Here is a 19,549-nt window from a genome sequence, read left to right on the forward strand (position 1 = left end):
CATCGTTATAACGTAGGCGTAAGTATTAAACACACAACACACAACACACCAAAGCGAGAAAGCGTTCCTCTTCGTAAGGCTTTACTAATTCAGCGCACAAATTATATTTATGCCTAAAAAGTAAGGATAAATACGTGATGCTGACAATAGCGAAATATTTGAAAATACTAGCAACTACTTCTCCGTATGCGATTATTTATTTATTTATTTATTTATTGGAAAAGTTACACCATCAACATATCACTAAGCACTTAAAATTAATATCTGTTGGGTAACATACAAAATGATACGTCTTTAATCAATTCATTCTAATCATTTCATTCATTTTAATCATTTCATTTAAATAATATTTGCATACATTTCTTGTACTGAGTATATATGTTTTATGATTCATTATAAATTTTGAAGTCTCGGTCAAGATACTATTATCTCTTGGATGGTCTCTCTTTGTACCAGTATCTCTTGGATTAAAATAGAACTGACTTCTAATTCAAGCTTACCATTACCATGGAGTAGAAAATAAAAAACATTATTTACTAAAAATAAGCATTACTTAAATTCTATTGCCAATCTATGACTATTGAAAACATAAGATCACTTACAACTACTTGAATTAATTAAAAAAAACTTACAAGCAAACGTTCTAACACTTATAATATACCTATTAACTATTTATAGAACGTACAAAAGAAAATATTTAAAAGCACACACAAAAACTTGTGAACGCTCAATTGAGCAACGTTTGAAAAATTGAAATTGAAAACAAAGGACCCTCGGACTCATTGTGGTAAATTCATTTGTCACGAATACAAACCCTGAACCTAACGAGGACTCTTGCCCTTTTGATTACTCAATACAATAAAAAAAAAGTAAAATTGTTTATAGGAAAGTAAATAACTTTCGTCAAGGAATTTCGTTAAAATTGTTGTTAGGTTTATCTGGAATAATGTAAATTAAAAAAATATTGTAGTTTTATATTTATGGTATAATTAATTCCGTGCCCAGCGGAACTTTAACTTACATGGTGGGATTTTGCAAGCACATATTTGTAAATATAGGCAAAAGGCAATTTTCCCAAAGTTGATGGCGCATTGGCGATGAAAGGAATGGTTAAAATTTCTTTAAACTTTTCTGACTTAAATCAGGTGGACCGTTTGCATGTCCTAGATTGTGTACCTATCCTATAAAAAAGCATGGTGGGATTGTTCATATTTCTTACAGTGTCAATGTCATTGGAATCTAGTTACTATTTACCATGAAAAGACATGAAAACATTATAAGAAAACTTGGATGAATCAGAAGAAATTCAGCACCATGTACACCCAAAAACTCACAGTGTACAGTTGTGAAAAAAGCTTCGTCTTCAGAGGAAAGAAAGCCGCCAATTACTTGGTACCAAAATCCTACTTTTTATATAAATAGCCTATTCCAAACACTTTGACATTGAATTGGCCCTTCATTGGTCTGATCTCAAAATATCTCTGGTATTGATTGATATTGGTTTAATGAAAAAAATATTTTTTTCATTAAACCAATATTGGAGTCGGCGAAGTTGTTGATGTTGAAAAGAAAGGTATGTCGATCGTTTCCGAAGGACATTTAATTGATTGATTGGCTGATTGTATATTATTGTTTTTGTAATAAAAAAATTAACAAATTTAAGAAAATTTGTAACATTAGATTCATATCATTCTTACTACTCCGGTAGATATTTCAGTACCATAAAATTCAAATTGTATTAAACATTCATTTACATGTTATGTTTAGTTTAAAAAATAACCAAAAAGTATTTACTATTTGTCATGTGAAATGTAACAAATTAAAATACATTATGACGCCACAACAGCAACCCGTGGCTTTAATAAAAAATAATATAATTTAAATAACGTACCAAATTCAAGTAGCACTTCAACACTCTAGTGGTAGTTATCACGCACACCTGGCCCTACATACCATAGTTCCTTTTAATAGTGAGTACAAAAACATTATCAAAAATTTATAAATACCGGTAAAAGTTATAGATTTTTGTTTTAAATTTACTAATTCAAGAATTTAGCTTAGGTTCGTATATTCTTGTTTTGATCTTCATAATTTGTACACATTTTATTTAAGTACATACATATAGTCGTATATATATATATATACAGGGTTATTGGTAATTCGACGTATTCCGGTTAGGAGGTAATAGGGGTGATTATTTGCGATAATTTTAACCCACATATGCATAAAGCAAAAGTGAACCATTTTTGAGTTATCACGTTTTTTAGATTTTTTCAAAATATGTCAAAAATGCAACTTCAAAAATATATTTAAAATAATTAATATTATTTAAAATAAAACGAATAGACACTGATTATTTGTCAATATTAAAACATTAATTATCCGTCCAAATTAAAAAATGCGAGACGAAAAAAGATATTATTTCAATTTTTTTTTTTCGCAAAAATGCCTTAAAAACAAAAGACATCGCTATGAAACTTGTCCTGCAGATTATTTTAAAAACATAACCGTTTTATCAGCTCTCCAAAAATGTATATCAACTGGGAACTTATTTCAAAACAACCGAAACAAAATGACCACAAAGGACGCTGGTGGACTTTCGTATTAAATTAAGACATTATAACTCCAAGGTCCAAGGGTTACAAACTGCACAAAGATATACTCATGATTTGATGGTAAGAGACGAATATTAGTGCTGTATCTTCGCTTCAGGATTTCTGCTACAGCTCCGGCCTTTAACATCGTTTCCCTGATACGAGAAATGCCAACGTGTCAACTCAACGCAACACAGGGTTACAGTGATAGTGGACCATTCTTTTTTTTACATTTCACCAGCAAAATTACAGTACATATACCGAATGAGTTCATACAGAATTGCGCTGCTGACCGATGTTAGCTACGACTGTCATCCCCAACGGAATTATCCTGGAATTTCAAGTGTGTACATAACCACAGGTGCACTCACTAATCCCTCCCTCTCCTAATCCGATAGAACGCCAAACCAGGCACGACTAGAGTGCAGGCGCAGAACCAAAGGCTTTACGTGCGTTTTGATGAGTGTACACACTTCCGACTTGCAGACTACAAGTTGATACTGGGATATTTTTAATGAAAAACCTAACACTAAGCCAACGAGATCATCAGACAGTCTAGTTCAGATATTATATAACTCCGGGCTCATGACAATCTCTTAATAGAAAACACCATCTGATCCTTGCCAGAACCTGAAACTTGGAACTCGGGATAAGTATCCAAAAAAAATGGAACAATTTCTATGCTACCATGCAGTACATCGTAAGCAACATAATTTATACTCTGTACTTGCAACCGTTATGCTGCTATAGACGTTTATTTTTTAAATGAATTCCGCAACGTCCCGCTGACATTTTTTGCCATTGAAACACGCATTGGAAACCTATTAGTAGCGTATTGTTCATTTTAAAATCTCTGAACAGCTGGTTACATAGAAAGCGTGCCATTTGGAATAATTTATTTATGTTCAGAGTAAAGTCATTTAAAGTAGTTCTTGTTGCATTGTACCAACACGAAAGATGTATAAAGTAGTATTATTACTTACTACGAACCGACACACTTTTTTTTTTAGTGTCTTACCAACTTCTAAACAAATTATATAATATTTACTCATTTTGTTACAATTTACATATGTCCAGTGGATAGAACGCGTGCCTCTTAACCAATGATAGTGGGTTAAAACAGGCATTAGAGCGTGGTGGAATAAGTTCTAAGCCCAGCAGTGGTATATTTACAGGCTGTTAATTTAAAAAACACGACTGTCTCACATTACACAAATAACTTGTAAATCATTTAGAGACAAGACAAATCGATATCGATCAACAAATAAAATGTTTTTCATTACTAAACCAAAATTATTTCAAAAAATAAAAACATATTCAAAGTCAACACAAGCAATGTTGCCAACTTACATATTTTGAAATAGTTCTAACTAAACCAATATAATCAATACAAAATACGCGTTATTGCTAAACAATAAAATTCGTTTCCGTATAAAGAAAACAAGAGCATTAAGATGCTAAGTATCGCTCGTTTTAATTGATTTCGTTTGCTTTTAACACGAATCTGGCGTTTTAACTCGCGTCCCGTTAAACAATATATTATTTTAAACGAATGAATTCTGTTAGTATTTGTATGTGGTATTCTATGTGACGTACATAAGAAATACATATGAAAAGTCAGGGTATGCTGTATGCGTTTATTTTATACATATTACTTATTCAGGTTATAGAACTTTATTACTCATAAATAACCTTACAGTTCACTTTACAGTGAGCAATACATATAATTTATATACAAAGTTGGTTTTAGTGGTAGAATCTGTAGCAGTACATGTCCACAATGACCCAATATAAAAATAAAAAATTACCAAATAATATATAAATTTAAATTTTAAGTTTAAAAAAATATATATATACTAATTAAATTATTTGAATATACTCGTATACATTTGACCCAATTACTCGTATGTAATTCTTCTGTATTAATATATTATTAACATAGAAATCACCTTCTTATTAAGACTGAATAATCTATAAATATTTAGAAAATTAAAATGTATATAGATTAAAGGAATTATGTAAATGGGCATAAACCACATGCCACCCGTTCATCATCGCTCGATTTCTTTCAATTTACGAAACAATTTAACCTTTTCAACCCCCACAAATAGTCATAATGAGATTTTTAAGCGCGACTTTTTTCGATGCATCTGTCGCCTCGTTGCCTCGTGTCCATTTCGGCGATTTTTTTTTTTTTTTCTTTCTGCTGAGCTCCTTTAACAACAAGTCGATCCGATTTATCACCGGGGGGTCGGGATTGTGCCAAACTAACGATTACCTCGAGTTTTTTTTAGTTTTGTTATTTGTATGTTTGATTGTCCGAATGTGACGGATTTGCGATTTAAACGCTTTTGGTTGAGTATGAACCATTTGGAATTAGCAAAGAGGATTAGAGAAAGTGCTGGACGACTTGAATGCTCGGGTTGAGTCAACCCACGTAGCGCTATGGTCATCATTATTGATTTGTTATTATTGTATTGTTGTATATATATATGTGTATGTGTGTGTTTATCTTTAATGTAAAGATTTTTACGTTACAATAAACAAACAAACAAATACGTGTTAACAAAATAATTTTCATTAAACCGTCCAACAGACATATGTAAAGACATACAATGATACAGTTTATAGAAAGAATGTTTTCTCACGATATTTCAGATAAGTTATGTATCCCATAGCTTATCATCCCCCGGGACCAACATCGAACTCACCGAATAAATCATCCTCGTAAGTTCTTAGAGACGCCAATTTAATTAAGTCCTTACATGCGTTCGCGACACGTGATCCTGAATTGTAACTTCGCTTTGTGCGACAACTGTCTAATTGTTGACAAGCAGTGGGAGGTTGGCCCGGTTCCCGAGCGCACCTGTCAACAGTAGACCATAGACAAAAATCGATTTTAAAATTCGAACATTAAAGTCCAAAACAGATCAGTATTAGCACAAACGCCGTCGAGCGTGGGTCTTTTATACAGTAAATGTCTCAATATGCGACGACGTGTTAAGATCGTATTGTCGGTTTCTGACAATGGTCATAATTGATCGTGTCGAGTCTCATGCAGATGCCGCACCCTTTATCTGGGCTCGTTACATAGATACGAAATTTATTTCGTTTGTTTAGTATCTATGTAGGTTATAAGTAAATCTTTTGACGTTTGAAGTGGTGGCGTCTGATGGGCTTTTGTCTGAACTCACAGCTTCTGACATTTTAATTTCGTTTTCTGAGAAGGCACTTCACAATATGCGTGATCAAATAAATTGAAGGCGTTATGCGAAAACGGGATGTATAAAAACAGAGATATAAGAAATAATGTTCCCGCTGTTAGTGTAATTAAAATTGGTTAGCATGTTTCGCATTTAATTAAAATAAACAGTACATTATTTTGATTGGTTTTAAAATTGACTTTATAAAATAAGAGTCAGTAATTTGAATAAAAATATACATTTTAATAAACAGTTACCTCTGCCCACAGATACAATACCATTACAAACGTTAAAAAAATTAAGATCTGCGCTGCATAATAGTTAGGTATTGTACTTATTTACTGAATTTATTATACGTCCTTTAGAGCTGTACCATTAATCATTTCTCAGTGGACCACGTTATATAATCTACTGCCAATTCCTAGTATAGTTGTGATCTAGTTTGAAGGGTTCCTAAGGTTATTGGCGCATTGACGATGTCAGGGATCGTTAATATTTCTAACAGTACAAATGAGCGGTAGTTACGACTTGCCATCGGATGGCCCATTAGCCATAACTGCATACAGTAGTGGAGTGAATACCTGTATTTGTTCATCTCTTTTTTATCAATATATTTTACAAGAAAATATTCTTATATTTACATTATAGAGTCTGTGAAATAACAAATTAAAAACGAAGCATTCGAGTTGCATCTGTAAAAAACATGTCAAAGAATCTCGAGTATAGTTATTTGAAAATGGAGATGGAATGAAATATGAATATTCATTTTACCAAAATCAAATGTTAATGTCGTTAGAGTTTCGCTACACATGTAAAAACTAATTCTGAAATAAGCCACAACAATCCATCAAACACTTTGTCAGTCCATCTGTCAGGGTCTGTTCGACGCTACCGTTACCCAGGCTTTTGTTACGTAAGGTGTCTGACGAATGTCGAAACTAACCGTTTTTGGCTTTGAAGAATTTAAAATAAGAAGATGTAAAGATTGATAATTTTTTCGATTGAGTATAAAAACACTAACAGATTTTATAAAATAGTTCTAATCCTAAATTTTCTAATATGAAAATCAATATTTAATCGTGGATACGGAAAGTAATCATGTTTATTTTACTTTAAAAAAATCAAAAACAAAGTGTATTGTTAAAAAATATTCGTATTTACAAAACAACATCGCCCCCATAGAATAATATACAAATGTGAAAACAAAATGTCTCAATACGGACAGTCGTCATTATCAAAACATTAGCGCGCGTCTGCCCGCGGGGCGCCAATTATTTTAACTTGCAACCCCATCATGCGATGATTATTCGCGCTGGCAACAACGTTACACTCGTTCCGCAGTTTATCTTCGCGTTGGTCAGACGCGTGCCAGATACGTTGCCACGCGGCCCTCTTGGGATTTTTTATTTTTTTATAAATCATGTCTACACAATTATAAAGTTATTTTAAAACACGCAATTATATTTTATGTTATATTTATAATATTGATAAATAGTCTCTTGTATGTCAAAATTAAAACAAGGGACAATCTAACGGAAGAAATATTTACGATCACAAAAGCTTTCACCTTAGCTGTAATTCCATAATATTCAACATAACATACGGCAGAACAATAGCAACTCCAAAAATCAACGCAGAAACTTTCAATTTTCTCATGACTCTCCAGATTTCACTGCACCTAATCTTCATAACAAACGTTTAATCGTGAGCAATTAGTTTTGAGCCAGCGACGCGTAGGAACAAACACAATGGCGGCATGTTTAGCACAAATAATTTTTAATCTGTGATTTCGTTCCGCGCCCAGTGTTCCCGCCCTTTGTCACTAACGAAATCGCCACTCGACTGAATATATGACTTCATTTCTTTTCTTACATTCCGTAATTGTGGGAATGTAATCGAATTTTGCGATATCGATTGTGGGAATTTTGTTAATTGGGATAAATGTTTGTGAAATTATATTTTTACGCGTTAATTGGAATGAATTTAAAGTTTCAATCTATTGTTAGATTGCTGATTGTTATACTATTATATGTAACAAGATAAGGTATTAATTATCTTTCATTGAAAGAAACTATCTGTTAAAGTGTAACACTTTCTAAAGTACAAACAGAAGCAACGTGGTTTGTTATTCGCACACTCGTACATTGGATATTATACAAGGAGGAGAATCGATGTGTCGTGTGACATGCACATGTTTATGCACGACTTATAAGTCATTCAAATTCAAGAAATCATTAACGATCTTGTTACTAAATTGATTCAATTCACTACGTTCAATTATAAAACAACTTAAAACGAAATAAAAGTTTCGTACATATCACGAAACACATTCGAATATAATGGACTCTGGTTAGGCGCAATATAAAAAAACTAATAATTCTACTCTCCTGTTATGATTTGTATATTTTAATGAATCATGTTACATAATAATATATCAAGAAGTAATCCTCAAAAACAACACGCCAGTGAAAATAACAAGCTATAAATAAGTATGTTTTCTTTGCAACGTATAACCCCGAGGCAGTGCCGTCCTCTTTCGAAAACAATTAAATAAAAAACAAAATAGAGTACATAGTATTAACGGGGCATTAACAGGGCATTAGGGTCTGGGGCGGCCCGGGGCGAGGCTGTGGGAACGGCTTTATTGTTTTTGGTCGAACACATTGATATTGCTCATTCGCTCCACTTGCGCAACAGACACGGTGTCTGAAACGAGTCTGAGAGAAACTGATTGATTCTGAATTGAAACGCGTATGGCGAATTGTATTGTGGGCTTTATTTGAGACCAATATTTTTGTAAAGCTTTGAAATCGCGTATGGGTTCGCTGGAAACCGATAATATAAATAACCAAAGTATTAAAAACACATCTGACAATAGATGTACTGGTATATAAAATTAAATTCATAAATAAATTCACACAATCACCTTCACAGTGGTACTAACCGTTCAAGGCTTTAGCTATCATTGTTTAGGGGGTGATTAGATAAACAATGCTATTTCTTTATGTAAATTTAGAATTAACGATGAGATAACTCAATTTTTAACTATACACGCACTAAACAATTTTTTTTATGGCGTAGCTGGCAAATGTGCAGTTGCCTTACCTCATCTGCAATGCTAGAATGCTTGCAAGTACACAGCCGGGCTTTAAGAAATGAGTAGGCTCTTGAAGGTTCAAAAGTCCTATCAGTTCGGATAAACCGCTGGCGAAAGCTATAAGACACTATGTTTTATTAATTGTGCCAGTTTTTAAATTTCTGAAGCAAGATAAATATTATGATGCTAACGTATAGACTAATATGATACTATCAAAAGTATCTGTATTCATATATCATAATGTGAGTTGGATTTGGAGTTGTATAAGAATATCTCTTATTTATATCGTCTTGCATATATTGAGAACAAAAAATATATGAATGCCAATTGCATCTGACTCAATATAAGAATGATATTATTCTTTCTTATTCGATTTTCAAACAAATGACGACAAAAAACTTATAACGAGGAATAAAATTCCTCATAACTAAATACTATCTAGTGTGTAACAAGAATCTAAATTGTTTCTTCTATTATACGATTATAAAACGCGGTTAATCGTTGTCTGAGACCATTTAATAGTTATTGTTTATTTTAAGACGTTGTTTCGTTTGCATGTATGATAATTTTCAACCTTCTTAGTAAAATATAATACGTATTATAATGATAACAACTCAAACAGTTCCCTTATCTCAAATCTGTAATTTATAAATTGCTAAATTTTGCCTTAGAGAGCTTGAGAAATACAATTATGCAATTTACCCTCCACCTCAATGCACACAAAAATATTTATCAACATCGGTCAAACCGTTTAGGAAGACTAGTTACATGCATGTAACAGATTAAGTAAGAAATGATTATTAATTAAATGACTACAAAGCTTATAAGTAAGATTTAAATTAATTTCGAATTGTATTGATACCATTGATATTAAATAAGACGCTACTTTACTCATCTGTTCATTATTGTGACTCATGTGATTGGTAGTAAGGGATAAAAATAAGGGAGCTCCTTATAGAGACCTTTTTCCTGGACCAGCAAGGTGTTTACATTTGAGTTATCATATAATTTTGTGATAAAGTATAAATGTTATTGCTTGTTAAATTATTGATAAAATAAATTAGTTGTGTTTTGCAATTATCAAGACACAAAGTTAGTATTAAAGTATTAATTTTAATGTAAATATTAATTATTATAATATTACGATTACTACAGCTATTATAATGTTTAAATACATATTTGTGCTTCATATAATATTTTATTGTCGTATAACCTACAAATTTTATAAAGTAAACAGGAAATAGAAATTCTTCTTAAAATATTCTAACGAAATGCGTTAAGTCACTATACATAAATTTAACACATGCATGCAGAACATTCACATACATAAAAATATCGATTTTAATGTTCTACTCTTTTCTTTTAAAAATTACGCCGTCAAAGAACAAAAGCACTTGCAATTGATAAACGTTACAAAATCAAAAGAACATTTCCGCACTTACACTAAACGTTGTAAAACGTACTTCGCTGAGCAAGTCGATTAAACAATAAAGAACAAAACACGTGTTTCGATTGGCACTCGAGCGACGTGCCGTGTCGTGATTCGACACGTGCCGCCCTCGCGACCGAGATAGCGCATCGCGTACTCAGCAAGCCACGCGTGCTGCGGAAAATCGGTGCTTCTAACTAGTACTTGTAGTTACGAGCCATCTAGATTATGCTGCTCGATTGGTTAAACGTCTGTTAGGGATGAAAAATATGCCTACGTTACTTGTTTTATAAAACAATCAAAAGTATATAAAAGATATATTAGAAGTTTATGTAGGATTTTATTTTGTTTTTTTTTATGATATTGGTAGAATACAAATGAAAGACCAGATCGTTAGCAGTCACCACAGTCCATCATCCATCCATCATGTTCTGTCTCTTGTGCCTGTAGTTACACTGGCTCACTCATTTTTCAAAATGGAATACAACAACCAAGTATTGCTGGTGGCGGTTGAATTTTATAAATGAAATCAGAACATAACGGAAATAATAACTGAAAATCAGAATAGGTTACTAAAAACAATGTAAAAATTGAGGTGTTAAATAAAACTTAAATCAAATCTTAATTTCTGTTTTTCTTTAACATTTTATCTTGTAGCAGTATTTATTTGTCTGTGCAGACAAATAAAGCTCAAGACTACCTTCGGATGGTTTAAGCGAAGCGTAGGATATATACAGTTGGGTCGTATATAATTATATTTATAAAAAAAATATGTTGCACTACTCATATTTATTATATTAATAGAATAAGGGAAGAACTATTAAGGAAAACAGCGTAGACTTAATATTTCTCGATTTTCATGCAGGTTTCGTTAAATATTTTGCCGGTTTTTAACGGTAGCATTAGAATGTCATTTACGCTCTGAAAACAGTAATGTTTGCTCGATTTAGATAGTCCACTGGAGCGTCTCTCATCTACCGTATCACCTTAATATTACACGATTATTTATACAATATTAAAATATCGTATCGATACTAACAAATGTACCTCATCTTAAAATAAAATAAAAAACTTCATATAAAAAGTCAATATTATGTATATTTTAAGATATCATCATGGATCGTAGTCAAACGCCTAAAATAATAAAATACTTGTACTTGTTATTTGTATTTTTTATTTGGATAATTTTCACAAACACAGAAGTTCTAAAATCGAAACAGGGTCAAACTATTTTGGTATAATAAAATTATTTTAGTCCTCTTACCGCCATCTATTAGACAGTAGAAGCAATTGCCATGCAATAAAAATTTTATAAGTGGTTGTACAAAAAATACAAATAATTGAGTAATTGAAGTATGAAATATCAATAAAAGATTATACAATATCCAATCTACTTGCAAACATAATTTTTACTTATAAAGTGCCCTCTTGCGACGAGTAGATAATTTACGTTGTATTGTAGCATAACCTGATATTAGCTTTGCAGTAGAGCGTATTTTTGGTAAAAAATTATGAATAACGAAAAATTGATGAAACTAAAGTAACAGGCTATAATAGTACCACTGATGGCCTCGGTCCTCTCCGTTTTAAACAGTAGTTTTGGAATTTATTCCACAGCGTACCTGTATTGCATCGCCTAATGAATACAGGCGATGCGAGGGATGTATTAATTAAATTATTACTTTTTAATTTCAATTGAGTAAAAACTTATGTCATACATAGATTAAAATTAATATATATAAATAAATATTGTAATATAATTCTGCACAATTTCCATATTATTTTATTTTTTTCTACCATTCAATAAGTCTGAATACACCACTCATAAATTGGAACGGTTATATTTCTTATAAATGTTACCCAGGAGTCTACAAACAAGCAATACGATGCCCGCTTTCCGTAAAATAAGTAATTTGTCTCTAAAGTTCATCCTTATTTAAAAAATAAGTTGGTCTACCACAACTACAGAACGGTTCCTATGTTGGGTTCAAGTTAAACTAGACACATTTTGGATCGTATTACGAATTACGGCCAACAGAGGGCTAGCAAATATTTGATGTCGCGTAATTGTCATTCGAGACATGAGAATCATTTTACATGGCCCCTTCTGATGACCCTTAAGAAAAAACAAATATCTACCGTAAAAGCGTCCATAACTGTCTCATCAACAACCACTATAGCGCGGATAAAAAATGCCTTAAAAAGTTCCTTAATTTTAAATCTGTTACAATAAATAATTATATTTATTTATTAATGTTATGATAATAATAAACTTTAAAATATACAGGTAAACCTATTTATTATTCATTTGGCACATATCACTTAAAGCTATTTCGAAAAAAAAAGGACGTTGACATATAATTTATCTATATGAATAACTTACTATATTACAATACATGTTTATAATTAAAGTTTAATTCACATACGAAACATATTGTTAAATTACTTTTAAAATATATGAGAATACAATGAACGTCCATAAGCTGTGGGAGTACAAAGAATATGTGAACGTCAATGGAAAAATACTTAGTAACGAACTAATATCACTATTGCAGAACTCACTAACACTTCTGCAGGTTGAAAATCATTTTGCTTACGTTCAATACTGGGGTCAATTCCACGCAGTTGATACAGATTATCACATCGCTGTTGGCATGAATAAGGATGCCATCTCAGACAGAAAGTACTTTTACACGACGGATTTCAAATTCTGGGGTTTGCTACCCAAAGCGAAAAAGAAATACAAGCATCTTTCATTACTAACAACCTTCCCTTTCCGTGGAGACCCCTCATTAAAAATCAAAATATTAGATGAGGCATTGGAAGAGAATAACCCCGACCGATGCCAGTTTATGAAAGAAGAGAATCGAATCGCTGCTACGATAAGCAATATTTGTGAGGAAGCTGAAATTTGTTCTAGGGGGCAGTTGATAAAACACCCTGATTCAACTGTCGTTATAAATCCTAATTACTATGGATTGACAGCGTCTGAAGCAAAACTTACTAAATCATATCTACATATCCGTCCACCTCAGCATCGTTGGAATACTAATCTTTTAACCAGACCAGACTACAACTATAGTATGGATTTTTTAGATTCTATAGATCAAGATATACCTAATGGCTGTTGGAATTTGTCGCTCGAGCAAAATGGAAGTATTGTTTATTTGAAAAGTTTATACTGGCCTGGTATGATGTTTTTTCATAAAGTTCGAACGCCTGAAAGTGGTTTTCTATACGTTGGGAACGGAAGAAAAAATTTGGATGTACCATTTTTACTTTAAATATGAATTGTATAAATAATAATTTCAAATAAATTTATTGTTTGTCTTACTAGTAATTAGAAAAATCCTTCATAATAATCGATTTTTATGGCAAAAAGAATGTAAGCCTTTTAAGTTTGTATGTTAAATATAAAAGTATAACGATATGAATGTCAAATTGGCAACATCGATATTTTATATTGTCACCCAATGTCATTAGGATTTCATTCAATTCGTTCATTTCGTTCCTTATTGGGGTCGACATTGATGTCGTATAAAAGTGTTGGCGCTCATTTGTATTGTAACCGGCTTTTACTTTCTTTGTTAAAATAATTACACAACGTTAACTTTGTATAAATATAAACTATCATACTTTGGAAAATGGCAAGCGATATCAAAACTACGGCTGAAAATGCCGACATGTCCGAATGTGACGGAGAAAAAGTTGTTACAATGATGGACGTCTTGCAAGAACAGGAAGATTTTGAAGAAGATGCTAACGCAGTATTAGGAGCGTCGGACGATAAAAATTGCACCTATTCTAAGGTATGTCTCATTAAGTCCAGCCTGGAAAATAATTGGATTCTGTTTTGTAACAAAGGTCAATTCTATTTAGTAAAACACCTGCTACTAACCGTTGCAACTGTTTCGAAAGTCTAATTATAAATTCATCTATATTAGTATATTCTGATGATGATTTTATTGTAATCACACCCTATTGAATCACTCGTGTGTGTGTGACGAGAGACAAGCATTTTTTCAATAATTGATATTATGTTACTCCATACTTCTGCTTTCTACTTATATTTACGTAGAAGTCATCTGCCTCGCATATTGAACCCAGTGTGTTTTGTTTATTTTCAGGGCTATATAAAAAGGCAAGCTTTATATGCATGCCTGACCTGCTGCCCTGAAGCCAAATCAGACCCAAAGAAGAGAGCTGGCGTGTGTCTTGCTTGCAGCTTGATGTGCCATGAAAACCATGAACTTATTGAACTTTACACTAAACGTAATTTTAGATGTGATTGTGGCAATCCTAAGTTCAATTCCCATCCCTGTACTTTTACTTCTGCAAAATCTGACCTAAATGAAGACAATTATTATAACCAAAACTTCAGTGGCTTATACTGTACCTGCCAAAGACCCTATCCTGACCCTGAATCAACTGTTGAAGATGAAATGATTCAATGTATCATTTGTGAAGACTGGTTGCATGCATCACACCTGGAATCCACAGTTCCAGCCAATGAGCAATACTCAGAAATGATTTGTAAAATCTGTATGGATAAAAATGAATTCTTGCATGACTATAGTGATTTAGCTGTTAATACAGAAAGTATTGAGGTGGACATAGTAACTGTTAATGGTAATATAAATAATTCTAAATTAAGCATTGGTAATAAAACTGAAGAAGCTACTGACTCTAAATTAAATCAAATTGAAAATAAATCCAAAGATAGGACAACAGAAGAAAAACCTGATACTAGTGTAGTTACTAAAGATACAGCCTTAATAGAAAGTGTAGAAGAAAATGAAAATAAATACAATGAGAGTGATAAAGAAAATATCACAGAAAATCCTTTAGAAACTAACCAATCAGAACAGGACCCACAAACAAATTTATCTTCAGAAAATACTACTTCAAATATAACACAAGAACTATATAATGACCAAAGTGAGCAAGATAATATTACTGAAGTTGAAACTAAAGTGGACTCTGTTTTAAAAAGTGATAATGTTTTAAAAGATCCAACTGATGACACTGCTATGGTCTGTGATAATTTGGAAATTAATAAAGAAAATGTTTCTAATGAGTCTAAGGATGTAGAAAAATCAAAAGACCAACAAGATAGTGAAACAAATATCAATAAAGTAAGAGAAAACAATGCAAAAGATGATGCAGAAAATACTAAAATTGAAGAAGACATAAAATCAACTTCAATGAATGCAGAGAAAATGGAAGAAGATAGACTTTTAGCTGATCCAGAAGATGATAACCAAAAAACAGTTAAAGTTGAGAATAATGATAATGCTACTGACAAAGACTCGTCAACAAAAGATATTAAGAGCGACCCTGTGGAAACAAATGAACCAAAGTCAGAAACTGAACCCATTTCTGACAATGCAGAAAATTCTAAAACTTGTGATGAGATAATTGATACAAATAAAATTTCTAATGAAGCCATAGTACCAAATGAAAATATTTCTAATAATCCTAATAATTCCGAAACTACCATTGTTTCAACAGAGTCTGAAAGTTCCGGTGAAAATAAAATTAAATTGGAAAACTTACCTAGACAAGATAACAATTCTATGGAGGCAACTACTCAAAGTGAGAGTAATAAGGAAGTAGAATCTGGCAGCTCAGAAAAAAGAAAGTTCACAGAAGAAAATTCTGATAATGTGGGAGCTAAAAAACCAAAACTTGATGGTAACCTCTGCATAAGACCGAAAGGAATAAAAAAAGTATACAAAGGAGCTACATTTTGGCCATCAAACTTCCGACAGAAACTCTGCACCTGTCAAGAATGTTTATCAATGTATAATGACCTCTCAGTTTTATTTTTAACTGATCCTGAAGACACTGTTAGTGCCTATGAAAGCTTGGGCAAACAAAAAATAAATGGTGAACCAGCAACACAGTATGAAAAAGGATTGCAAGCATTATCATCTTTAGACAGAATCCAACAAATAAATGCTCTGACGGAATACAATAGAATGAGAGATAAGTTACTAGATTTCCTAAAAAGTTTTAAAGACAAAAAAGAAATTGTCAAGGAAGAAGACATTAAGGCTTTCTTTGCAGGAATGAAACCTAAACGACAATCGGATGGTGTTTATTTCTGCAGATAATCTCCTTTTTGACATAATTTTCTACTTTGTTCTTTATTTCAATGTAATAAATAAGATTTAGTATTTTAACTTGAAAAGTTTAATAAATAAATAATATGACAAGACAGTGCCTTTTTACGAAATATTTAGCATTTTTTTCTTTGAATCATTAGTAGCTGTTGGCCAGCCAATATTATTCTGTAGGAGACTTCCTACAGAATAATATCTTGCATTTAACTAAACCAGACAAATCAAACACAGTCAGTTGAATTACATACCTTACTACATTTTGTAATTTACTTGAATGTATTAACTATTTTCATGTCAAATATAATTATCATATTTTATAATGTTATTGAAAAAAAACAACAAATGAGTAAGATAATTAACTTTAATATGTATTAAATGCGCAACACAATCACGCATACAAAATATCGTAGTGGCCAGGTCGGTACAGCAAATGGACAAGAGGCTTGGCTCCCTCAGGGAAGTCATGTGCAATCACCTGTGAATATTTTTTTTTATTTATCAAATATAGATTAGATCATAGAACATGTAGGCAATAAATACAATAAAATTTTATCCAGTTAGTGTGTATATTAACTTCCAAAGAATATTTTAGTGAGATAAATTGTATTTTTTATTAGAAAATATATATTAAAAATACAGTGTTTTTATACCTGGCTGCCTTCCCCACGGTCCATATACCGAACCCTTACGCCGACATTAAGTGCATTACTCAGAGCTATGATATGAATGTGGTCTGACTCCTTGTACATTGGTTCAACTTCCTACAAAACAAATGACAGTAAATGTTTTAATTTTTTTGCATAATTATGCTAAAATTCTTGACAATGTTGTGAAATGATTAATTACAGTGTTGTGTTGTTGATCTGGGTATGACCACCTAGGTACTTTATTTTTATCAAAGAAGTAAATTAAATACATACTTTTTTATGATAATAATAGAAAAGTTTAAGCTACGAAGCAACAACTTAATTTGTTACAACAAATATTATTTAATTATGATAGTAAATAGTCTGTTCTTATTTCAGAATTTAATTTTGCTTATTTTTCAGAGTGGCAACTGGCCACAGCCAGTTTCAACACTAGAAAGACGGGCAGGGGTCTCTTGACCCATTTTGAAGTTTATCGTTCGATAATTTCGAAACTATTAGTTTTGGTGCTACATCCTCCCGTGACTTTTAATGAAATAGTTTATATTTCAATGTACTGTTAATGTTATTGTTATATTATCATCCTGAATTAAATTAACATAACATTTACCTACAAAGACGGCACTAGGTCATTTGACCCAAGATTTATTAAGATAAACAGTATCCATTTGAAGGTAGGTCATACTATTTACATTATTCTTTTATAGCTGTGGATGTTACATGTGAAACTAATTGTATAGAATCATACCAACGTACTACTTGTTGTTGTGTTATTTAGTTATTTTACAATGTCTAGGCTGAGCGATCATCAAATATTATTATTGTTAAAATCATTGCCTGAGGATTAGTCAGATGGTGAGGGTGAAGATGTGGAAAGTAAATGCGATTGAGAAGAAGAGATAATTTCATCCGAAACGAGTTCTTCAAGCAGTGATGACTCAAATGACAACATGCCACTTTTCTTTACTTATGAATGATAATCCTGCCTTTTCTAAAGATCACAAACATATTTGCAATCAAATGCTCATTGCACATATTAAATACATTGTTATTATGACATGGGGTCATTTGACCCCTAGCAGTCTTTCTTGGTAAGAATATTTTGCCATCTTTCTAGTGTTAATAGATAATATAAATATCAACAAAAATGTTTACAATAATGTGACATGCAATATTTATATTGTATTTTTTTTTATATATATATTAAATATTAACAACTTACCTGTCTACAGAACTCTGTAACAGTGCGAGATCCTTCAATAAAGTTTTGATAGAAGTCATGTTGGGTTTGTAGCTGACCTGATGTAATGAGTCTCAGGTACACCACTATATAGTCTGAATAACCCTGTTTATTAAACTTATCGTGTAGTTCCTCTCTAATTGATCCCAGCTCTTCCAGGGACCCACCCGCTTGTTCACCAACTCTTTGTATGACTTCCATAAACTTAAAAAATAAAATAAAATATACCACTAAAAACTTCATAGTCTGAAGCCTTTCATCACAATAGAATTTAAAAAATTGTTCTCAGCAAACCCTACAAGTGCTGGCAAATTATCCTCAATGATTTAATGAATAGAAAAATATTATCAAGTAAATTAAAACATTATAATGTTAACATTGTTTTGTCTAAGCAATAATAAATGTTTTTTTTTACATGTGTATAATAAATAACAATAGCTTACCGTTTCATAAAAGTCTTCAACAGTGAACTGAGGAAATCCTAAAGCAACAAGTATTTCTTTTGAGTTCTTTGCTATTTCGTAAAATTTATCATATTCATTTTTATCAGTGAGGAGGTGCTCCAAATAAGCATACGAAAAGGCACGGAAAAAGCAATTGCCGTCCGGCCTGGTTCTCCTAATGTTTTTGTATTTAGCAGATAGATCTTTGACTTTTAACAAATAAATGGGGTCTTCATTGTATTCTTTTTCTAAAGTCGATAGCGCTTCGAGATCTCCGACGAGAGGAATGGTCTCCGATATCTAAAAACAAATACAAACATCGTGTCATTATTACCTCGTAAATGGAAAAAAGAAAGAAATTTAATTAAAAAGTGGTTAACGTAAGTATGTTTTTTTGGCTTTACCTCTTTTTCTATTTCACGTTGCTGTTTCATAATTAATTCATCTTGATTTATTGAATTATCAACAGAATTACCGGCACAGGCACTACTGCTGGATGCATCGTCCGCCATTTTTAAATTTAATAAAAATAATATTGACAAATGACAACTGACAATCTAAATTTGACAAAACAGTTCATTCGCATTCTCGTATTCACAGGTAATAAATGGTTAATAATTCAAAAATAACACATTAATTAACTGGTGTCCTTAGGTCTTATTGTCATTCTTAAACTCACCTTTTAAAAACTAATAGTATGCAGTTACATTATTTTTTTATTAACACTATTTTTTAACATTATTTTTTAATTATTAAATCCTATTCGCTTGA

General features: G+C 31.9%; 3 protein-coding genes across 3 annotated transcripts; 2 read left to right on the forward strand and 1 right to left on the reverse strand.

Moving 5' to 3' along the window:
• The first annotated feature begins 12,776 nt into the window (after positions 1-12,776).
• Positions 12,777-13,607, forward strand: LOC113393666 (radial spoke head protein 9 homolog). Its single transcript, XM_026630663.2, has one exon. The coding sequence runs from the start codon at positions 12,792-12,794 to the stop codon at positions 13,605-13,607; it is 816 nt and encodes a 271-aa protein (XP_026486448.1). The 5' UTR covers positions 12,777-12,791.
• A 200-nt stretch (positions 13,608-13,807) lies between these two features.
• LOC113393663 (putative E3 ubiquitin-protein ligase UBR7) lies at positions 13,808-16,518 on the forward strand. Its single transcript, XM_026630659.2, has 2 exons — positions 13,808-14,132; positions 14,451-16,518. Exons 1-2 carry the CDS (start codon positions 13,968-13,970, stop codon positions 16,437-16,439), a joined length of 2,154 nt encoding a protein of 717 aa, XP_026486444.2. The 5' UTR covers positions 13,808-13,967; the 3' UTR covers positions 16,440-16,518.
• A 273-nt stretch (positions 16,519-16,791) lies between these two features.
• On the reverse strand, positions 16,792-19,341 carry LOC113393665 (ubiquitin thioesterase otubain-like). Its single transcript, XM_026630661.2, has 5 exons — positions 19,183-19,341; positions 18,779-19,078; positions 18,318-18,539; positions 17,099-17,209; positions 16,792-16,923 (listed from the first exon to the last, which is right to left on the reverse strand). Exons 1-5 carry the CDS (start codon positions 19,288-19,290, stop codon positions 16,837-16,839), a joined length of 828 nt encoding a protein of 275 aa, XP_026486446.2. The 5' UTR covers positions 19,291-19,341; the 3' UTR covers positions 16,792-16,836.
• Between the last annotated feature and the right edge of the window lie 208 nt (positions 19,342-19,549).

This window comes from Vanessa tameamea, chromosome 10, assembly GCF_037043105.1.
Source record: "Vanessa tameamea isolate UH-Manoa-2023 chromosome 10, ilVanTame1 primary haplotype, whole genome shotgun sequence".
Classification (NCBI taxonomy): domain Eukaryota; kingdom Metazoa; phylum Arthropoda; class Insecta; order Lepidoptera; family Nymphalidae; genus Vanessa; species Vanessa tameamea.